General features: G+C 43.0%; 1 protein-coding gene across 1 annotated transcript; it reads left to right on the top strand.

Annotated features, from left to right (window-relative positions):
• Nucleotides 1-9,508: 9,508 nt before the first annotated feature.
• Nucleotides 9,509-20,377, top strand: NGDN (neuroguidin). Its single transcript, XM_032960487.2, has 11 exons — nt 9,509-9,602; nt 10,729-10,788; nt 11,797-11,868; nt 12,255-12,392; nt 12,935-13,019; nt 14,019-14,071; nt 14,840-14,948; nt 16,327-16,501; nt 19,065-19,224; nt 19,492-19,546; nt 19,905-20,377. The coding sequence occupies exons 1-11, from the start codon at nt 9,588-9,590 to the stop codon at nt 19,922-19,924; spliced, it is 942 nt and encodes a 313-aa protein (XP_032816378.1). The 5' UTR covers nt 9,509-9,587; the 3' UTR covers nt 19,925-20,377.
• The last annotated feature ends 1,927 nt before the right edge of the window (nt 20,378-22,304 follow it).

Genomic DNA, 22,304 nt, shown 5'->3' with positions numbered 1-22,304 from the left:
TTGGATTATCGTCTAGGATTAATTTCATATTCCCTTATATTTGACTGAAAAACCCTGAAAAAAATTGATGCTTGCAAGAAAGAAAAAAGCCGAAAGAAATCAATTTAACTAAATGGGATGTTTTTCACTCGAGGAAATTCAACCTTAACCCACTTCTACGTAAGGTCGATTTAGACAACTCGGGAAGGGTATGACGTTGCGAGCTGAAAATAGTCGCGTTCCCTTAGAAATTCCAGACAGCAGAAGCTGTGCAAATTTCATGACGTCAGAGGTCAGCGTTCGATAGTTTTTGCCGCTTCACACAAACAGATGTATTTTCTGCTTTTATATTTAAGAGCGAGCTGAAAATAGTCGCGTTGACTTAGTAAATCGAGACAGCGATGCCGCGCATTTGTGCGGGATACACAGCCTACTTGGAGGGATGGGGGGGGGGTGACGTCAGCAGGCACACTGCGTAACGCTACCGCATGCGGGTTACATCACAGATGTGACGTCACAGTTCACTTGCCGTGCAAAATATATCCATTATTGCGCCCCCCTCCCGCCTCGAAAAAATATAAAAGTCTATTTTTATACTTTTTGCATGGTGTACAGTCTGGAAACTACCCACATGCCAAATTTCAAGTTTGTTGCATGTCGGGAAGTATGCTAAACATTTCGAACAGACACACGTATTCACAAATTTCCCTTTTATATATATAGAATAATAATTAAAGTCAATATTCCATCTCTGTAAGCTCTTCATTGCCAGTCGGTGCCTTCTGTTGGCAATACGGAAAGATAGACGCTGGCTGGTTTTGCGTTTCCAAGGCACTTCCTACAAGATACGGCTGCCAAGCTAACTTATTACACACGTGGTAGAACACGAACTTTAATCTCACGAGTGCAATTCCCACTCACGGCCACCAACACCAGTGGCGACTATCTGGCTACCCACCTGGCCACCCACCCCTCGTGTGCCGTGCCGGCGTTCATCGGTACTCGTTAACAGCACTTGCTCCAAAAGTCTGTTAAGGCTATACGGGGGATCTCTGTCTTTGTGTGTCTGTGTGTGTGCCTACGTACGTGTGTCCGCGTGTGTGGCTTAGGGGCCGTCCATAAATGATGTCACGCACCTGGGGGGGGGGGGGGGTCAGACATTTGTGACGATGTGTGACAAGGGGGGGGGGGGGGTTGAGAAATGTGACGTCACATCACAATGCGCAACTTTAAATAAATATAGACAACACGTTCTACTTAATTAAATAGACGTTTTAATAAATGTTTTCTCCTACAACATCAGAGTGCAGCGCCACAGTAAATGACAATAGTTTAAACCGATTTGAAGCATGTTTTATTTTGGGGGGGAAGCATGTTTTATTTTTTGGGGGGGGGCAGAACTTTGTGACTTCATATTTGAGGGGGGTCTGACTTTTTGTGACGCCGTGTGACGACGGGGGGGGGGGTCAAAAATCGGCCAAAATCGCGTGACGTCATTTATGAACGGCCCCTTAGGAGGGTTCCACGGGCTATGAAAGGAGCGGCAAGCGATGTTGCTTCTATCTGCTTTAGAGTCTCCGTAAAGGGCTGAAATCATCATCAGGCCGTTTCTGCCGGGCAATGAAAGTGGAGGCCCCACATCACCATGAGAGCCACGTACCGGGATCCATTCATCCGCTGGTTGAGGCTGCCCCCTTGTGTGGTAACTGCTGGAAATTGGTTTCAGAAGTTGCTCAACTTGTCCACGGGTGCCTTTTGTTTTAGTTGCGAAGTAACTCTGTACCAAATTGATTCTGTCCGGAAACATTCTGAAAATCATTTTTTTTGGATAGTTTAACACTTAGGCTTTCTTGATCAAAATCCAAAATCACGTTTTTTTATGCTCCAACGTACCTGTGGATCAGTCAGAGGTGGGTCTCCAGTAGGCTTTTCATTGTCTTCATAAATATTTCAGAAAATACAATTGTTTTTTAAATAATTATTTAGATAATTAGAACAAATAAATCCATTAAGCAATAACTTCAACTTTACGAACCTTAGTACCCTTGCTTCGGAAAATCCTGGACGGTTTCCGTACTTTAAAAAAATCATAGATATTTGGTGTATCTGTAGTGACATATGACGTCACTACCGTGTTGGGTCTGCACACACATGACATCACTGCTATGTCGGGTCGGTACGAATGACGTCACTGCCGGGTCGGGCAGTGTGGAGGCTGTTGACGAGTGTCACGGGGATCGTGTCAGGCCGTGGCACTCTGAATTAACCTGACCGGGACACGTGACCGGATCAAGGTGGGGGCCAGGGGCCCAAGAAGGACCTTGGGGGTCACGTGGTCGGGGAGCAGAGCCTTTTCGGGGGTTCGAGAAGCTGGGCGTGGCCTGGGTGTGGCCGGTCACGCCGAGGCGCATATAAGCGGCCTCCGCACGCAGAGCGGGGCTGTTCGTGTCCGGTATGAAGACGCCTCATGAAGACAGAAGCCTCAAGTCGTCGTGGCCAAGCAGAAGTCCTCCTGGCTTGGCCACGTTGAGTAGTACCCGAGTGTTCGAATGTTAGCAAGATTAGGACGGCGGTCACCACCTTATATATAGTGTGTGTTACAGTTGTATTGCAGTTGTGTTAAATAGTGTTGCCTCCATACGAGTGTGTGTGTGCCTCTGTCGAACCATTACATGTCTGTTACTCTACACTTCTACTGGAAATTATTCAAGCTCAGCCTAGTGTGCAGAATAATCCAAACAAATTAAGGAAAGCTTTTAAAACATTGAAGCACATGTAAGCTGTGCGCAAATGGGCATTTAAATTACACGAATGTCATTAAAATAAATCTACCACTTCCACGGTAAATCTGATGGCTGGGTGTATGGAATTGATGTGGTCGAAAAAGATGGCAAGCTACCTTTTTTGGATGTCCTAATAAAAAAGAGACCTGATGGTTCAATGAGCCACTCTGTCTACAGGAAAGCTACCCATACGGATGCTTATCTGAAACCGGATTCCCACCACCATCCATCACAGAATAATTCTCTCATCAAGACTCTGTACCATAGAGCCCAATGCATATCCGACCAGGAACACATAGGCAGTAAACTCAAGCACGTACACCAAGCTCTTAAGGCTAATGGTTACTCCGACAATACAATCCGCAAAGCTATCACTCAAACCATGAAGAAGGACCCTCTTGAGGAGCTTTTCAAAACCATCACTTTACCCTACATTGCGGGGATCACAAAAAAGAACTCCAAAATCTTGAATAAACACAAGATCCAGGTCCGTTTCAACACATTACATAAAATCCTTGATCTGGTTCCGTCTGTAAAAGATGTGATTCCGGACATACAGTACCCTGGTGTCTACAAACTAAGTTGCCTCTGTGGTAGTAGTTACATTGGAGAAATCAAACGCCATGTCTCAGACCGCATTCGTGAACACAAAGCAGACCTTAAACACGGTAGGACCAACACCTCGGCCATGGCAGATCATTGTTATAATTCAGTAGGCTCACATGACATTGACTTTTCCAAGACAGAGGTTCTTTGTAAGCCATCTGGCTACCATGAGAGATTCGTTCATGAGGCTATCCACATATACAAGCACAGAGACAATTTCAACCGAGAAGATGGATTCTGGCTTAGCAATCATTGGAAAGATTTGATTAACCATTTGAGGTCTTAATTGATTGTTCACGCTTACAGTGGCTTTCAGACAGCATACATAAATTTTTCGTCTCCCCCCTCCTCTTTTCAGAACATAGATGGACTAGTCCTTCTAAATAAACTGCCAAATTGCTGCGCGTGGCGCTGACGTTTTTAATAAATAAATACACCGTTTTAAAATAAATAAATTAATGCAAACCGACACACCTGATGACGACCGTTTGTGTTATGGTCGAAACGTCGTGAGAATTTTTATTGTGTTTTTTATATATATTTTGTTATTTTATTGTTTCCCTTCAACGTGACTTTACCGAAAGAGCTAAGAATATGAATTACTGCAGTCACGAAAGCTTTAAATCAGGTTTGTTTCTGCCTCCGTTTTATGATGTTTCGAAAATGACACATTGCATTATCATTAAAAAGATTGCTCACTCGGTTGGCTACTGCCTTATCTGGATGATATTTTTAACTGAGCCTCTCATACGGTAAAACCTTTGTCTGGGCAAGCGTCATGCACGCTGGCCATACGCGTCTCAGCCGTGTACAGGTTCTTTCAAGTCGCAATTGCCCCGTTCGACCTCCGAATTTTGTCTGGTTTCCCGGGGAAAAAAATGTTCAGAAATATCATTCGAACACCGATTTGTTCGAGTTCTGGTACGTTCGATCTCCGATGTTCTACTGTACTGCCGAGGAAGCATAAGCTGCGATGAGTCAGAAACGTACTGAGAATGTCAGACGATCGCATTCCAAAGGAGCTCATAACTTTTGATTTAAAGCTTTCGTGACTGCAGTAATTCATATTCTTAGCTCTTTCGGTAAAGTCACGTTGAAGGGAAATAATAAAATAATATATATATAAAAAACAATAAAAATTCTCACGACGTTTCGACCATAACACAAACGGTCATCATGTTTCTTGCCGTTGGTTTTTCACACCTGATGATGACCGTTTGTGTTATGGTCGAAACGTCGTGAGAATTTTTATTGTTTTATATATATTTTATTATTTTATTGTTTCCCTTCAACGTGACTTTACCGAAAGAGCTAAGGATATGAGCTCATAACTGGCGAACTCTACCAAGGTAGCTGTTCAAAAGGTTGGCTGGCCCCTTCTTTATTGGAAAGACACCCTACAAAAACACACACACACACGCACACGCTATTGCACCGTGGTTTCCCTGTCCCTGTTTGGCAGGAAGCAATGCAGCAGAAGAGAAGCAGTGCACTCGGGGCTCGGACGCCTGGATCGGGATGCAACTTAAACTTATATTATTATTTTTTTAAGAGGCGCCACTGTGGAGAGATGTTTCTTCCTCGTCTGGTATGCAGGGAGGTCTTGGGGTTCGATCCAGACCCGGACGCCTGCTGTATTGTTTGGAGTTTGCGTGTTCTCCCTGTGGTTGCGTAGATTTTTTCACCGGGTCCTCCGGTTTTCCCCTCCACATTTAGAAACGGGCATTGAGATTATGTAGACGAGATAAATGCACCTCATGGCGGGACCCCGAGGTCCCGAATAAACGGAAGTCAAAATCGTAATTAATTCATTTATTTTCGGCGATTCCGTCCCACCGCGGACATAAACGCCGCGACCCACCTGGCGCGGATCATTCTGACGTCATGTCCAAGGGGCCGTCCATAAATGACGTCACGCCATTTAGGACGATTTTTCACCCCCCCCCGCCTGCGTCACACGGCGTCACAAAAAGTCAGACCCCCCCCCCCTCAAATATGACGTTACAAAGCTCTGCCCCCCCCCAAAAAAAGTAATGCTTCAAATCGCTTTAAACTATTGTCATTGTAGTGCGTATTTAATGTGGCGCTGCACTCTGATGTTGTAGGAGAAAACATTAAAAAGTCTTCTTTGGTTCTTTCGGTGAAGTCAGTTAGAATGAGAATAAAATAATAAATTGATAAAATAAAATAACACAATAATATTCTCACGACGTTTGATATCATTGCCCATGTCGACGTTGCACTCAAGGGCTTGAGTCACATCTCTGCAGACGTAGCAAGATCTGAAATCGCTGCAACCCTCAAAAACGCTAAGTTGCCACCTAGCAACATCAGCAAAGACAAACGTTTTGAATTATCTCAATTAAAAAAGAGGGATGATATTGTCGTTCTCTCAGCCGACAAAGGCAATGCCACTGTCATCATGAACAAAACAGAATATAACAACAAAATTCAAGAACTACTCAACGATGGCAGCTATACAAAAATAAAAAGAGATCCCACCAACAGCCTGGTCACCAAAACGAACAAAATTATCTCTGATTCAACAGCATTAATTGATGAGAACAAACAGTTCTTGTTGAAACCCTCTGCTGCCAGACCACCAAGATTATATGGCCTTCCAAAGATACACAAAGAAGATACACCCCTTCGTCCCATCGTCTCTACTATCAGCTCCCCCACCTACAAACTGGCACGTTTTCTGGCTGATATACTGCGACCTTTCACTGGAAAAACCACCTCTGCGGTACTAAATTCTACTCACCTGGTATCGACAATCAAAGACATTTCCCTGTCCCCAAACGACCTGCTTGTCAGTTTTGATGTGGTGTCCTTGTTCACCAAAGTCCCGGTACCTGACACCATCGCTATCATTGAAGACCTGGTTCATCAAGGACTGCATACTGATGTACCCCCCCTGGTGAGACATTGCTTAACCAACACATACTTCACCTGGAATGGAACTTTCTACAAACAAACTGAGGGCACCCCAATGGGCTCCCCCCTATCTCCGGTTGTAGCCAACGTATTCATGGAAAAATTTGAAACTGACACCATCCAGACTGCCACTCTACGCCCGACCTTATGGAAGAGGTACGTTGATGACACCTTTGTCATCTGGCCACATGGCCAGCCTGCTCTAGACCAATTCCGCGACCACATCAATTCCATACACCCAGCCATCAGATTTACCATGGAGGTCGAAAAAGATGGCAAACTACCCTTTCTGGATGTCTTAATTAAAAGGAGACATGATGGTTCAATGAGCCACTCTGTCTACAGGAAAGCTACCCATACAGATGCTTACTTGAAACCGGATTCCCACCACCATCCATCCCAGAAGAACTGCCTCATCAAGACTCTATACCATAGAGCCCAATGCATTTCCGACCAGGAACACATTACCAGTGAACTCAAGCACGTACACCAGGCTCTCAGGGCTAATGGCTACTCCGACTACACAATCCGCAAAGCCATCACTCCAGTCATGAAGAAGGATCCTCTTGTGGAGCCACTCAAAACCATCACCTTACCCTACATTGCAGGGGTCACTAAAAATATCTCCAAAATCCTGAATAAACACAAGATCCAGGTCCGATTCAACACAGTACACAAAATCCGTGATTTAGTTCCATCTGTAAAAGATGCTCTTCCAGACATACAGTACCCGGGCGTTTACAAACTAAAGTGCCTCTGTGGTAGTAGCTACATTGGAGAAACCAAAAGACATATCTCGGACCGCATCCGCGAACATAAAGCAGACTTGAAACACGGTAAGACGAACTCCTCTGCCGTGGCAGATCACTGTTACAATTCAGTGGGCTCACATGACATTGACTTCTCCAAGACGGAGGTTCTTTGCAAACCAACTGGCTACCATGAGAGATTCGTTCATGAGGCCATTCACATATACAAGCACAGAGACAATTTCAACCGAGAAGATGGATTCAGGCTTAGTAACCACTGGAAAGATGTGTTAAATCATTTCTGTTCTTAATTAATTGTAATTTTACGATGACCTTCAGACCGCAGCTCTTTCGCCAGCATTGCCTCTTAATACCTCTCACACCACGGTTAATGGTATGGTTTACAACATGGAGTATACTAGGGCTTCGCAGCTGTCTCTCTCCCCCTCCTCTGTTCCGACCATGGACGAACTCGTCCGTCTGAACGGGGCCCGTAGCTATCCGTGGTAAGGAAATTTGAGGGTAAGAATCCACCCATTTTTTCGCCATATAGCATTGTGATATATAACGACTTATGGTTGGTAGCTTAGCTGATTGGAGAATATAGAGTTTATTGATAACATGAAGGTAATTTATATTTTAGTTTTTATTGGTTCACTATATAGTACTGTGAATAGCTCAGATATGTAGTCATTTCTGTGACCAGTCACCAGCAAATCACCCAGTTATTTCAATGCTAAATTCGCCTAGTTATTTCAATGCTAAATTCTCCTGTTTTGATTTGTACTAAGTGCCTCGGTGAATGTGTATGCTCTGACTTCAACGTAACTATTTCTGTAGCAGTTACAAGCGAATGCCTTAATTTAGCTATTTCAATGCTAAATTCTATGCTAATTCCTTTTAACAATGGGTGCCTCTGCGGAGGTGTATGCTTTAACTTTTAACATAGCTATTTCTGTGACCAGTCACAAGCTAATCATTCAGCCTTTTCAATGCTAAATTTTATGCTAATTCCTTCGTCAAGGCTCTTTGTTCCTCTCACACAGCTTAAAAGCCGTGATCTGAACGTGGCTTTCTCACTCCAGCGCTGTCCTACCAGACAGTCTCGCTCCCTTCACCTGATGAAGGCCGCTTGTGTTGTGGCCGAAACGTCGTGAGAATATTATTGTGTTATTTTATTTTATCAATTTATTATTTTATTCTCATTCTACGTGACTTTACCGAAAGAACCAAAGAAGATGAATCATTGCAGTCACGAAAGCTTTAAATCGAAAATTAAAAAGTCTATTTAATTAAGTAGAACGTGTTGTCTATATTTAAAGCTGCGCATTTTGATGTGACGTCACATTTCTCACCCCCCCCCTCGTCACACATCGTCACAAATGTCTGACCCCCCAACCCCCCCGAGGTGCGTGACGTCATTTATGGACGGCCCCCAAGCTTAAGCAGCGAGGACGAATGCGCAGAAGAAACCAAAATTTTAAACTTTTATTAGCGCATCGTGTAGCGCTCGTGGCTTATGGGACCCCGGGGTTCCGCCATAAGGTTCATATTTAATGTCCAAATGAAAAAGCTACTTTGTTTAGCTATCATTTGTGGCCAGGTCGCTTCTGAAAAACAAGTGAATACCTCAGTGGGCTTTGACCGGTAGGATGGGGATGGTTTAGTTTGATTTTGTATGCGTTTGGGTGATTTGTTTACCTTCAACCTTGCACTGCTATCGTGTTTTTGTACTTTCGAGGAGTGAATCATGCAGCCAGGCTATGGCTCTAGGGTTTGGTTGTTACATGTTGTTTATGTCGTTTATTGTGAAAATTCGGTCACAGTTCCTATGATCACTGTTACATTGCTTTTATGGCTTTATTTTGGTGATTTAGAAAAGTTTTTTTGGTTTGGCCATGTTTGTTGTAGTACGGAGTTAGACTGATGGCCTTAATTTAAGTTGTCTTGTGGTTGTTGTTTGACTTGCGTCCCACTGGGATTTTTGCACACAGCGTTGGTGTACGGTGATTTTTATGCAATATTTTGCTGTCTTTTCTTGGATTTTCTGTTTGCACAAAGTCACATAATCACTTTAAGATGTTTTCTTGTTCGTGTTTTTGTTGCGGTTGCACTCGATTCAAGAGCCGAATGGCCCACAGGGCTATATAGCGCACCAAATAAATTAAACTTAAACTGAAAACTGTTGTAACGTTCTTACCCGCCCCTACTGGACATCTGTGAAAAAAGAGCTTTATAGCTCATCGGATTCCTCCAGTATAAATAAATATTATAATTCTTTAAAAAAAAACAATAACATCGAGAGGTTTAAAAAGGTAAACATTGTCGTGATCTGCACGATGCCTAAAGCCTATTATTGGTCTTGCAATTGCTTACATCTAGAGGTAAAACCTCCGTGCTGCCAACAGGTCCCATCCGGAGGCACAAAAAAACCTTTGTTCTGACAAGCGCTCGTAATTGGAGGTTAAAAACCTCTGGTCTGGTAAGGCGTGCTGGACGCGCTCGGCACCACGTTGCGCACCACTCCAGAGGCATGGCGGCGAACACGGTGAGTGCTGTAACGTTACTCCGTGGTTCTGTCGGTAAAGTCACGTAGGTCGCTTGTGTTGCGATCGAAACCGTCGTGATTTATTTTATGCCTGCGTGACTTCACCGAAAGAACCAAAGAGTATGGATCCCTGCAGTCACGGAAACTTAAAATCTAGATTGCTGTAACGTTACTCTTGTTGTTCGGCCCCCATTTTTTTGCGCTAATGTTGAATTTTCTTCGCCGTGTGTGTGTTTTGTTTAATTTGGTCGCCTCCGCAGGTAAAACATTCTTTACAAGCAACGCTTTAAATTGGCCCTGTCCGATAATGTTGCGCGCTTGCGTGGTGCGGAGCGGTCTCAAGGAGGACCGGGGCGCGCTGTGTTTGATACTGTATACTGTACTCGCACACGTGTGTTCAGCTGGAACTGCGGACACGCATGTGCGGAGGACTCGGGGCGTTTATTTAGTTCGTGTTAGTTATTAATTGATGGTTAGAGGTGGCGGTAGCAGCAGTCCACGTGCAGTCAATCCACTGTGAAATGAGGGCCTCCACGCCCCGTTGCAGGCAGTGTGAAGGCTGATTTTAACCATACTTCACCGCTCCGGTCAGTGCGGGTTGTTGACGGTGGAGTTTGGGGATGGGGTGGGGGGGTACAATACAATAATGATTTTGTGCCACACTGCTCTTCACTTATCCCGCACCTCCCATAAGCATGGTTGGTTGCGTACGGTGCGAAAGAAGTTATACATATATACCCACAACGCCTACTGCACATGTGTTACGCATGCTGGCCGCCCATCCACACTGCTCAGGCCCAAAGCTGCTTGGTTTCCGAGTTGTGACGATAACCGGGCCAATTCTGTGTGACGTGTGGTCAAAGGCTCGTCTAGCGCAGGGCTGTAAATTGTTTGGGTTGTGTTCTTACTGCATTGAAGACATGGGGCCAATGAGAAGTCTAGTTCACTAACGTTACCGACTAGTCCTATATTGAAACATGAGATTTCCCAGTTAAACACGCCAAAGTTTGCGTGTGGTTGGAACCGTTCGACCAGCGTTACCCCAACGTTGAATCTGTGTGTGTGTATATGGGTTGTTATTATGCAGTCTGTGATGAACGTGTGCAATTTTCATTTTTGTGTCCAGGCATATCCAGACAAGGACGTCAAGGAGGCGTTAAGCCTCTTGAAGTCGCTGAAGGAGCAGGTAAATGATTGTAAAGAGCACTAGAGAGTGTCCAACAATTATCAAGACTGCTGCAATCACAGCAGCTTACATCACGAGAAGCCCACTGAGATCGAATGTTTCATTTACAGGGGAAACCAGAGTTGTTATAATGTTAGTGGGCTTCTTTGTGGGCAGCAGAGGTCAGTGCAGAAAAATAATTTGTTGTACGGTACAATCCATCCACGTGTGCGTGCGCCCTGCCTTCAGGTCCAGCTTCACTTGTTTGGTTTTATATTTCGATTTAAAGCTTTCGTGACTGCAGGGATTCATATTCTTGGTTCTTTCGGTAAAGTCACGTAGAAGGAAAATAAAATAATACAAATAAAACAATAAAACAACATTTTGTTTTATTTGTATTGTTTGGTTTTGTTGTTTTGCTTTTGTCGTTTTGGTGAGCCAGGTCACTCTTGCAAGTAAGACTCTTAATCATGGTCTCTTGAATTCTCAACCTGGATAAATAAAATGAACTTTACTTGAACCCGCACGACCCACGTGGCATGGGGAGGCCCTCACCCCGCAGTAGATTGACAAAACTTGTTGCACATTACATTTGTACTTTAGTTATGTTAATGGTTTGGAAGCTGTAATTCCACATTCTGTTCACGGTTAGACATCTTGATATGTGGTAAAAGCGAAGATGACCACAATTATCAAGTGTATTAAGGTTATTCTTAATTGATGTTGGTGAGATTGCATAAGCAAAATGTGTGGCATACACTCTCCACGTGACGCAGCCAGTTAATACAGTTGTCATGTGAACAAACCTTCCAGTGTATTACCGCTTCAGCACACCGATATTTTGGAGAGGCATCCACAACATTTGGGTACCCAATTGCTAAATGTGAAGGCGGGTGTATAATATTTCAATGATGCGATCTGACCAAAAAATAAATTGGAAATCATTGTTTGCAAAAGCCTACGTGTTACATTTATTAATAGTGTGCACTTTAGAATTGTTATTCTAATCCGTGATGCTCTTAATTTCAGGTGACCAGTGTTACATCGCACATTCAAGGGCTTCGGAATAAATGCACGAGTGAAGATTTTGACATGTCCAAGGTACGTTACTGCCAGGCATTTTTACTTTACTGTTGTCTTGTTGTTTCTTTCAACGCTTGTGAACGTGCTTGGGATATATTGCCATTGTTGCTAACCCAAAACGAACTTCAAAAAGTCACAAAGGTCACGAGATGGACCTAAAGTCAATAATGCCTGACGATTTAACAAATATTACACAGTTAACTGTTACAGGATCGGCAATATTTAACTGGAATTGCCCCTAAATCTGCATTATTTACTTGTCCCAGAAAGTAAGTTGATTTCTCACTGAAGTTACCTGGACAAAAAAATGTTAGTCGGGAACCTCAAAGAGTCACTCTTGCTAGAGAATTGCTGATTTGGCAACACTGATCTTGGTTGACACTTGCCTGTGAATCCACATACAGGGGCTGAGTTTATTGGACGTTAAGAACCAGATGCTGCTCACCTACCTGATGGACCTGACTTTTGTGATGCTTAAAAAAGTGGAAGGACAGACGTTGGTAAATGAGCCGGCGATCTTCCGCTTGGTGGAAGTAAGAACTGTAAGTAATTGTTTATTTGTTGCATTACTTCGAGCCATGCCTTGTGATTATTAATGGTAATCTCGGTATATACTGATGCATCTCAAAACATTTTATGAACACTATAGAATTGTATGTATAAGAATGGAAAATTGTATGGTGTACATCATCATCATCTTAGTTTGTTCTTACCCCACACCTCCGATTAGCATGGTTGGATACATTTGGTGTGAGAAGTTCAACATACATACATTTGTGTAACCCATGCAACCACTGGAGATTACTACGTATATCATATTTATTAACCATAGTGGCAAAAAGCAGGTATTCTTGAAGCTTGACAATTCCGAATCCTGACAATTGATTGAATATCGAGGGTGCGGAGATGAATCATTACATGCCCAGTGACTGTAACAACACTTGCGTAAAGAACATGATTGTATGTACCGTACGGAGCCAACCGTGCTAATTGGAGGTGTCAGCAATGTTTACCTCCATCCTGAAGCAATGACCAATGGTAAATTCCAAAGGCTTGTTTCAAGAGTAGGACGTTTTCCCTGTAGGTGCTGGAGAAGATGCGTCCTGTAGAACAGAAGCTACGCTACCAGATTGACAAGCTGGTGAAGACCACACTCACTGGCAGCATGGGTAAGCTTGGGCAGTTTTTTTGCTTTGAACTTCACAAAATGAAACCACCGTGTGTGTTTATGTACATAGTTTCATAATAATAATCATCATCCCTTAATCATGGGGTAAACATTTTTATGATCTGCACGATGCCTACCACTAATGTCCTTGACACTCCATCATCCTTCTGCTCCTTGGCTGACTTCCCGTCGACTGGGCCCTGCTACATGCTTTTGGAAAGTCCCCCTTGTCTTTCTATCGACTCGTTCAAACCGTTATTGCAGCTTCTCTCGCTTTGTTTATGCCAGTAAGTTATATGCATTATAAAGAGCATGGTGTGTTCAGTGGGGTTGAAGAAAATCTGTGCTTTTAAAGTAAGACACTCCTGGGCTGTTTGCCGGTTGCTGTTGACATGAGAATGTAGCTTTTGTGAATGAGAAACGAGACTTTGAAATGACGGTCAGGTGCCACGTTGATGACGCCGCCACATTGGTGTATTAAGACGTGTGACATTTATAGCACTATAACGGGGAGTGCCTTACCATCGAAGCTTTAACCAGGGATGATTTGCACATCTGTAAGAAAAGAGCTAATTGTTTATATGCTTAGCTCTTTCGGTAAAGTCACGTTGAAGGGAAACAATAAAATAATAAAATATATATAAAACAATAAAAATTCTCACGACGTTTCGACCATAACACAAACGGTCGTCATCAGGTGTTATGGTCGAAACGTCGTGAGAATTTTTATTGTTTTATATATATTTTATTATTTTATTGTTTCCCTTCAACGTGACTTTACCGAAAGAGCTAAGAATATGAATTACTGCAGTCACGAAAGCTTTAAATCAAAAGCTAATTGTTTGTTGGTTGGCAGTCATATACAATTCCGTATTTGTATATAAGCATTTAGTGTCGTTTATTTTATGCCATGCGAGGCTTTTTTGGTGGCATTTTCAACTTCGCTATCCTCCAAGTTGTCGTGTTATATGTATTTGCACATTGTTCTACTTTTTTGTAGGAGAGAATAACCCACTGAGGTTCAAGCCTAACCCTGACAACATGGTTAGCAAGGTAAGCACGAAACAGCCTTCTATTCTGCATTTTAAGACCTTGTGCTGTAATGCTTTGCAGATTGCATATTTCTGAGTGAATTCTCACTTTCAAGGATTTAAGTAAAGTAACTGTGGAGCTGATAAGGTCAGTAGGAACCATGAGGTATGTGGTGGCTATGTGCGAATTTCGCATAATCACGAGTTCCTAAATGTTTACTTAGTCCCTATTCGTATTCGTGACCTACCGGACTCCAGTATTTGCGAGTGAACGTAGTACCAGACCACCGACACCGGGGAGGTGCGTGCAGAATTTTACATTTAGATGACAGTGAAAAAAGTATATTTCTGCATTATACTTGATACGTACTTGCAGTCGACTCATACATTTTGGTATAAAAGAGTTTACTGAGTCACCCTCCTGAATTTCTGAGCATCACCACCACCTCCATTATCAAATCATCACCAGTAAATGTAATTAAAAAAACACATTGGTCTTTATATAGTATGTATTGTGGTCATTGTTATTAAACATTTACAATTCCCCCCCATGTTCACTTGTACCAGGAATGTAACCCCATTTTTTCCATTGGAACAAAGTTTCTGCATTTGCGATTTCTGAATTCCTGATTGTTTTCAAGAATCTAACCCTCGTGGATAGAGAGGGTTTACTGTACATTGACTGATGAGGGTGATATGGAAAAAAAGGTATGATAGGATTGAGGTAAAGACATATCACATACCCTTCCTCCCTTTTCCCCCGTTCTGTTGGGTATGCGCTTTGTGACAGCTGGGTGATGAGAATGATGAAGACGGTGAAGAAGACGATAAGACAACGAAGGAAGATGAGAAGAAACAAAATAGATATGTCCCTCCGCACATTGCAGCAATGCCCTACAGTAAGATATTGATACCTGCTCATTGTGTTTCCCGCACTTCCGATTAGCGCGGTTGGCTACGCACGGTTCTAAAGAAGTTCAACATACACGCACAGGAGGGACTCGTGCGTCATCTTATCTTAATGAGGTTTATATAGCGCCTTTACCAAGGTGCTTTACAGCAATTGTAAATTTTGACTTAAAACTTTCGTGACGAGCAGGAATTCATATTCTTTGGTTCTTTCGGTAAAGTCACGTAGATAGAATAATAATAAAAAATAAAGTTAATAAATAAAACAAAAAAACACTAATGTAGACTGTAGCCTGCTTCTAAATCAGAGTGATTGGCAGTCTATAATGTAGACTTTAGCCTGGTTATTAAGTTTGGTGAGTGTACTGACAGTCTATAATGTAGACTGTAGCCTGGTTCTAACCTGAATAAAATCAAAATCAAGTAAAACAAAACCACGACGTTCCGATCGCAACACAAGCGGTCGTCATCAGGAAAAGGGGGGGGGGGGGTTAGCCTCTAAAGGCAAACTGTTTATAAAGATTTAGAGATGAGCGTAGCCCAAGTGTGTGTTTTTTTAATATTAACTTTGTGTTATGTTTCTATCTACGTGACTTTACCGAAAGAACCAAAGAATATTAGAATTATAAAATTGTACATTGCATGATAGTAATTTTAAATGAAGAATTGGGTTATTGGACGTGGTTTTGTAGTTTTGATTCAGTAAAACGAGGGATTGATACGAAGGTTTGGGTTAGGCCTGGTCGTAGTTGGCGGGTGACAATACTGGGGGGCAGAAAAGTATTTGGCGTTTGGGCCATTGAGGCGTAAACATTTCCCTGATGTCTTCTTGCGGTGGTCTTTCCACATCTGCCCTTTCATCGTTGCTTTAATATTACTATGTTTAATCCTCTGGTTAGCGTCGTCTGGCTTCTGAATCGGTTCGGTTGAGCCTGGGGTATGTATGTGCTGCTAGTTCAGTGTTTCCTCCACTCCAGTCCTTGCAACTCCCCAAGCATTACTACAGTTGTCCGTGATTACCAAGTGCATGCAGTGGACCGTTGGGGGCGTTACGAGGAATGGAGTTGGGACACATTATGGTTGGCCATCACATGCCTCTGTCAGTGATTGTGTTTTATAATGCTACAACCATACCTCAAGATATTGGCAATCTTGGACTCAAACTATGAACTCAATAACTGCTCAACTGATGCCATTGTTTACTCATGATCAACACGATGAGCAACCATCGCTCAAACCCCTTTGCACATGGCGTCCTTGAGATCCCGGGTGTGTTTTTACTTGACAAAACAAGGTTTCCATATGGCCGTAGATGGGTCTGTCCGTCTATCCGTTCATGCTCATGTGTGTGTTTCTTTGCATCCGCAGACCAGGATGACACGGAGGCGGACCGGCAGCGGAAGCGCTTGGTGGACGCGCGGCGGCGTGCGCTGAGCAGCTCTGTGATTCGTGAGCTGCACGAGGAGTACTCGGAGGCGCCTGAGGAGATCCGCGACGGATACAACATGCACCGCATGCGCCACAGCCGTGAGGACCAGCACAGGTGACCGGAGCCCCATTGGGGGTTGTTGCTCAGATTTATTTGACTATACATTTCCACGTGATAAGCCACTTCTTAGCACTTTGATTTGTGGCAAGGTCGCGTATGAAAATGTTATTTCGCTCAGTGGCCGTTACCTGGTAATTTTTTACTTTTTTAAAGAGTACATTTTTTAATATGAATGCATGTGTACAGACATTTTTTTCCCATCTTCTGTTGGATAAAGGCATCCCGATGCTGGGTGAGTCATGAGGGTTATTAACATTATTCCACTTTGGTGGTCATTGAGGGTCTGTGAAGGTGGGGAACATAGAAGAACAATACAGCTGTGGATTCTGCCGCATTGCCTCCTGCTTCCCATCACGTAGCCATGCAGGCCTATGATAAACTGTTTGTCATTAGTGGTCACCTGTCCACGCACTACCTAGACTCAAACCTGCTTTGCGTAGCTGCTGCAATTTGAGATTAGATGAAGGTGGGTGCACTTTGTTGTACTCGGCTGTAGGGAGCAGCATTAGGTTGCCAAACGGACAGAAATTGAGTGTTATATGCACTCATTGGCTTGTGGCCAGATCTACTGCATTATATTATTTCTGCTTGCTGTGCTTATTTGAGTGTATGCTTTCATTTTCTTATATCAAAAGGGAAGTGAAAGCTAAAGTACACCTATATGCAGAGTTGTTTTGAGAGTTTGCAGGGATTTTAGTTGTTTTGGGCCTTGTTTTCATTGGGCTTCCTCTTCAGGCCCTGTTCTTTTCTCCTCAGGCCCTGCCCCCTCTTTAAGCCACACTCCCTTTCTCATAGGAACCTGAACCATCAACAGCTGCCGGTACACTGCAATAAATATGCTTGAGTGCATTATATTCAGATAAACAACAACAAAAAAACTCGAATTAATTGCATGGGCATGAGATGCTCAGGGTTATGAAAAACCGTGAGTTCAGTGGAAATCCTTGAGCCTTGATGTATGGGGTAGTGGTGGGGGTTGTAGAAGGGGGTGGGGGGCGTGTCCCTGCCCAACAATGGAAGTGGTGGGTTGGGGACAGTAGGTAAGTGGTGGGGCAGCATCACGACGGCAACCAAAATTTCTCTCCGAATTGCTTCATCTTGAAATCTGAACCTCCGTAGCTTTTAAGCATACATCAGGCTACTTAGCTGTGTTGGATAAACAGGCCGCACCTTGCTAATAAGACTTGATGACATAAAAACTGCTCAAATGTTGCCATGCTTAAACACCAACAAGAACCATATACCAATGAATTTAAAGGAATTGTTTTCATTGACAAAACCGATATCTTTGCCTAACTGCCTTTATGTTTGCATGCAATTCATATACAGGAAAACCCCTGTGAAACGTAAGGGATGTGTTAATGAGAAAGTGACCTCTTAATTTCCCATATACAATGTTAAAATCAGGGGTTGCATTCCTAGCTGATATTCAAATTATTAGATCACTTACCAGATATGGTTGAAGAGCTATGCCGATTTTGATCTTCAATCCAGACACGTAAAAGTCTTTCCATAGTTTCTGTAGTTCCACAACTGCTTTACAAGTTATTTTAATTGCACTTCAAGGGAAGCACATTCTAGAGTTTTTACCGCATTAACTTGAAAAGTTTTCACCGAGGCCATGGGTAGGTCAAGAATTTAAGCACCTTCAAAACTTTTAAAATATATAATTTAACCTCTAGATTAATACATTTCCTTGGACATTCTTTCCAGAGGCACTATAATTCACTGTGCATTTTGCACTCATCTTTGGAAGCCCTTTGTATTTTTGTTATATAAACTGTCACCTAACACTAGAGTCTTTACCTAACACTTGCACAATGATGGAGGCTGAGCACGTGGGTTGAGGGAATTTCGGCGGTACCCACTATACATGTACAGTGCATTATTACATTGCAAAATAGTCATTTTTCACCACGTGAGTCCCTAGTTTAATAATTGGGCAAAAAATATCCCTAATTAATCGGCAATGTATATGCAGAGCGACGCATTATGCGATAACTTATAGCAGGGAATTCCTGCATTTATTCATTGTGGCGTTGGACTTTTCAAACGCAGATTTGTTTTAAATGGGTTTTGTCTATAATACAATTTGCATTTGAATAGCGACAATATGATTGCATCTGGAGATGTACAGAAAGGGCATCTTGATTTCACAAAGAGCAAGGTAGCCGTTGGAAGAGAAATACAGGTGTAGTCTGGAATTGAATCAAGGCCAGGAAGAGCCATCAGGACAGATGACTGGGAGAAGGGAATTCCATGCTATGGGAGAATGAAAATGCATAGGATAACAAGGAAAATGAGTGACCTCCCATTGAGTGAATGTTAACTGGGAGCCTCTACAGAAATCCTGTATATTTACGAGGTAAAATATTTTATAAGTTAATTATAATAAAATATAGGCTGGTGTACTCCATTGTGTTGTCATGAGTGTTCCCATTTCCAGCCTCAATTGCCTTCACAGAAAGCGTTGATGTAGAATGCTGTGGAATGAGAAGTTGGTGGGGGAGCCACAGGGATGGAGGATTCATGACCGTTTTTCACTGTGGGCACGCAGAAAGGAGTATGAGGAGGCGATGATGGTGCGTCTCAACGTGCCCAAAAAGGAGCAGCAGAAGAGGAAGCGCGCCTTGGCCATGACGTCGCAGCTGGACTCGCTCACACACTTTGGCGACATCAGTGCGCTGACCAGAGATCAAACGCTGGGAGAGGACGAAGTAGGTGTTGGTTGGTCAACGGGTTGGTACACACGAATTATTTAAAAGTTACGGGCAGAGCCAAAGGGAAATGCAGTGTGGGATGAGGTGTTATGCTGCTGGTTTGTGAAATAATTTTTCAAATCGGCGCATGAGTGCATGTTGGGGATCTGGTCTGTATTTTTTTGGCAAGAAGTAATGTAAAATGGATGGCGTTTTCACTGGAACTGCTGCGTAGCAAGTTTTGTTGTAAGCCCTCCAGTTAAATCTGATTTGTGTACTTTTTAGGATGAGAGGCCTCACAAGAAAAAGAAGAAAGTACTTAAAAAGAAGGGAAAGAAAGGTAAATGTTGTGATGTTAATGACTGATCATTAAGATAAAAGAAACAAATTGCTTGCATGAGAAGCGCACATTAGTAAGCGCACTGTACTCTGAACCTGACAATCTGAGTTGAATTCCATGCCATGGCTAATATCTGTTGAGTGATGTCTTTACTTGTCCTTGGCAATTGACCCTCGCCAACCTTCATTAAAAAAGATGGTCAAACAACCCACATAACCAGTACAGTGTGGGGAGGGGGCTTCATCCAGAAGTAGAATGACGAGTTGAATATTAGAACTGTAACCCCATTGCACGGTATTTTTCATAATATTTACAACCTAATCCGTTAAAATGTTTTAATTACGTGGTTGTTTTGCAGGTTTCCGGCGGAGGCACTGAAGGGGAAGTTATTTGGAAATTTCCATTTTCACGTCCAGAAATATTAACGTGTTGACGCAAACAGTCCACCACCAGCTGCATTATTATGATCAAGGCTTCACCCCCCCTGTTTCCTATGCATACGTACATTGTCAGTAGACCCCTCATACGCAAGCGTACGCATTTGAGTTAACCCCCCTTCCACGCGTACGTACTAAATGGATGGCCCCTTACCTTGTTTTTAGACTGATTTGATTTGTGACGCAACGTTTTTTTTAGGTGACTGCTACCCATTGTTAGATGCCATTCTTTTAAAAAGTAGTTTTCCTTCAACCTAACATATGAAATTAAATAATTTATTTGCTTATGTTTGTCAAGACACTAACGAAAGTAAAAAAAATTCGTTTGTCTGGAATTGTGTTTTATGTACAAGAAAAAGTAAAAATGTTTAAGAATAAACCAATATGAAAATAACTTTCTTTGAGAGCCATGGTTTTTTGGATAATACAATAAACCCTCTATTTGCGAGGTGTTACATTCTTTAAAACGATGACTGCAATAAATAATACTTAAAGAACAATGAGGTGTTTTTTTCTTACCTTTAACAATAACTATTAAGTATTATAAATGTGTTTTTATATTACCTTTGATTTGACGACGAAGGGTGGTGTTCATGGGGGAGATGTAATGAGAGAGGAAAGTGGTCCCTGCTAACATGACGCTTGCGAGCCATGATTAAAGGGAATTAACAAGCGTACGCATAAAGTAAAAATGCACAATTGTCGAGTTCACAGGAGCTGCAAGATAGTAAACCTATTCGTGGCACACGGGATTACTGCGAGACTTGAGGACAAAGCGGGCAGACGAGGTGATGTGCCTAATCTTCGCATACAGTTTCAAATTAAACATGCTGCGCTCACCTCCCGGTGTTGGTGGTCTGGCACACACTCGAGAATACGGGCAGGCCTCTGGTTACTAACTTAATTCGTTCCTGAGATCCGTTCGTAAATCGGAACAATGCACTATTTAAATGTCCGTAAGGTAAGCGTTATGAAATGTTACGGTTCAACAAAAAGGGAAGCATTGTTCAATTCGATAAGAAATATTTCACATTTGCATGTAACACTGTAAAAAAAGACTAGTAAATAAAATATAGTAACAGAAAAAAAGTTTATTTTCACTTACCTTGAGTCATGCTAACTTGTCGTCGGAAGGGGTTCAATGAGTCAACACAATTGCCGACACCCCAACGACAACGATCCCCCGTGTATCCTGAACAGGCTGTTGGAGAAAGTGCTGTTAGTGAGCAGCGCCTATGAAGGCCGGCACAGTACACGAGGTGGTGAGTGGCCAGTGCCACGCTTGGCTGCCTTTGCCTCCCCAATGGCGATGTTTACGAACTGCACCACGTACTCATTTGAGGCTGAGTCGACATAGGGGATGCCCAGTTCCCATTCAGATAATCGTCACTGGTGTTCGTGAGCAGGAATTGCACTTTGATCGCCAGTTTGGTAGCGCAGCGCGCTAATCGTTTTACTACCGCTGCCCCCACACGTGCACACACAAAGACAAAAAAACCCCATATAGCCTTAAACTGTTGGGGCAAGTGCTGTTAGCGAGCAGCGCACATGAAGGCTGGCATGGCACACGAGGGGGTGGGTGGCCAGCGCCACGCCCGGTTGCCTTTGTTTCCCCGGTGGTGATGTTTACACACCACACCAGATACTGGTGTTGGCCGTGAGCAAGAATCAAACTCGTTGCTGCTTTCGTACAGCTGCGCGATAACCGCTACACTACCGCTCCCCACACGTCCGCGCGCGCACACCAACACCAATAACCCACCAATAATCGCCATTCACATTATGAGACCTCCTTTGCCAGTAACAAGATATAGTAATAGGTTTTACCCTTTTAACTGGCACATAAACTGACACCTTTATTCAAGGCATCATGTTTGCAATAACCATGATGCCTTGAATAAAGGTGTCAGTTTTTGTGCCAGTTAAAAGGGTAAAACCTATTACTATATCTTGTTACTGGCAAAGGAGGTCTCATAATGTAAATGCTCACCCCGAGCCCTCAATACTCTGATAGTGCGTTGTTTTTGAGTTGTACGCCTTTTGGCGTCTGCTGGTCCAACACCAATGGAGACTAGGCTCTAAGAAAAGCTGTCTCGGGTGTGGACCAATCAAATTCAAGGACAGTGCATATTATCAGAGTTGTCTCTTTTGTTTGCATTTTGACTGCTTGTGTTGTGGTTATTGCAAACATGATGCCTTGAATAAAGGTGTCAGTTTTTGTGCCAGTTAAAAGGGTAAAACCTATTACTATAACTCGCCATTCGTCACGAAGTGACTGTGACATCTCCACGGTGCCTGTGCCAGGTCAGGTGCCCTTTGAG

This window comes from Petromyzon marinus, chromosome 25, assembly GCF_048934315.1.
Source record: "Petromyzon marinus isolate PM22_M1 ecotype Great Lakes invasive population chromosome 25, UKy_Petmar_22M1.pri1.0, whole genome shotgun sequence".
NCBI lineage: Eukaryota > Metazoa > Chordata > Hyperoartia > Petromyzontiformes > Petromyzontidae > Petromyzon > Petromyzon marinus.
The sequence above is the reverse complement of the archived record's forward strand: the minus strand, read 5'-3'. Positions and strand labels throughout refer to the sequence as shown.

Coding starts and splice junctions, on each gene's coding strand:
- NGDN (XM_032960487.2), top strand. Junction 16,502..19,064: donor AGCCGTGAGGACCAGCACAG/GTGACCGGAGCC, acceptor GTGGGCACGCAG/AAAGGAGTATGAGGAGGCGA. Junction 19,547..19,904: donor TAAAAAGAAGGGAAAGAAAG/GTAAATGTTGTG, acceptor GTTGTTTTGCAG/GTTTCCGGCGGAGGCACTGA.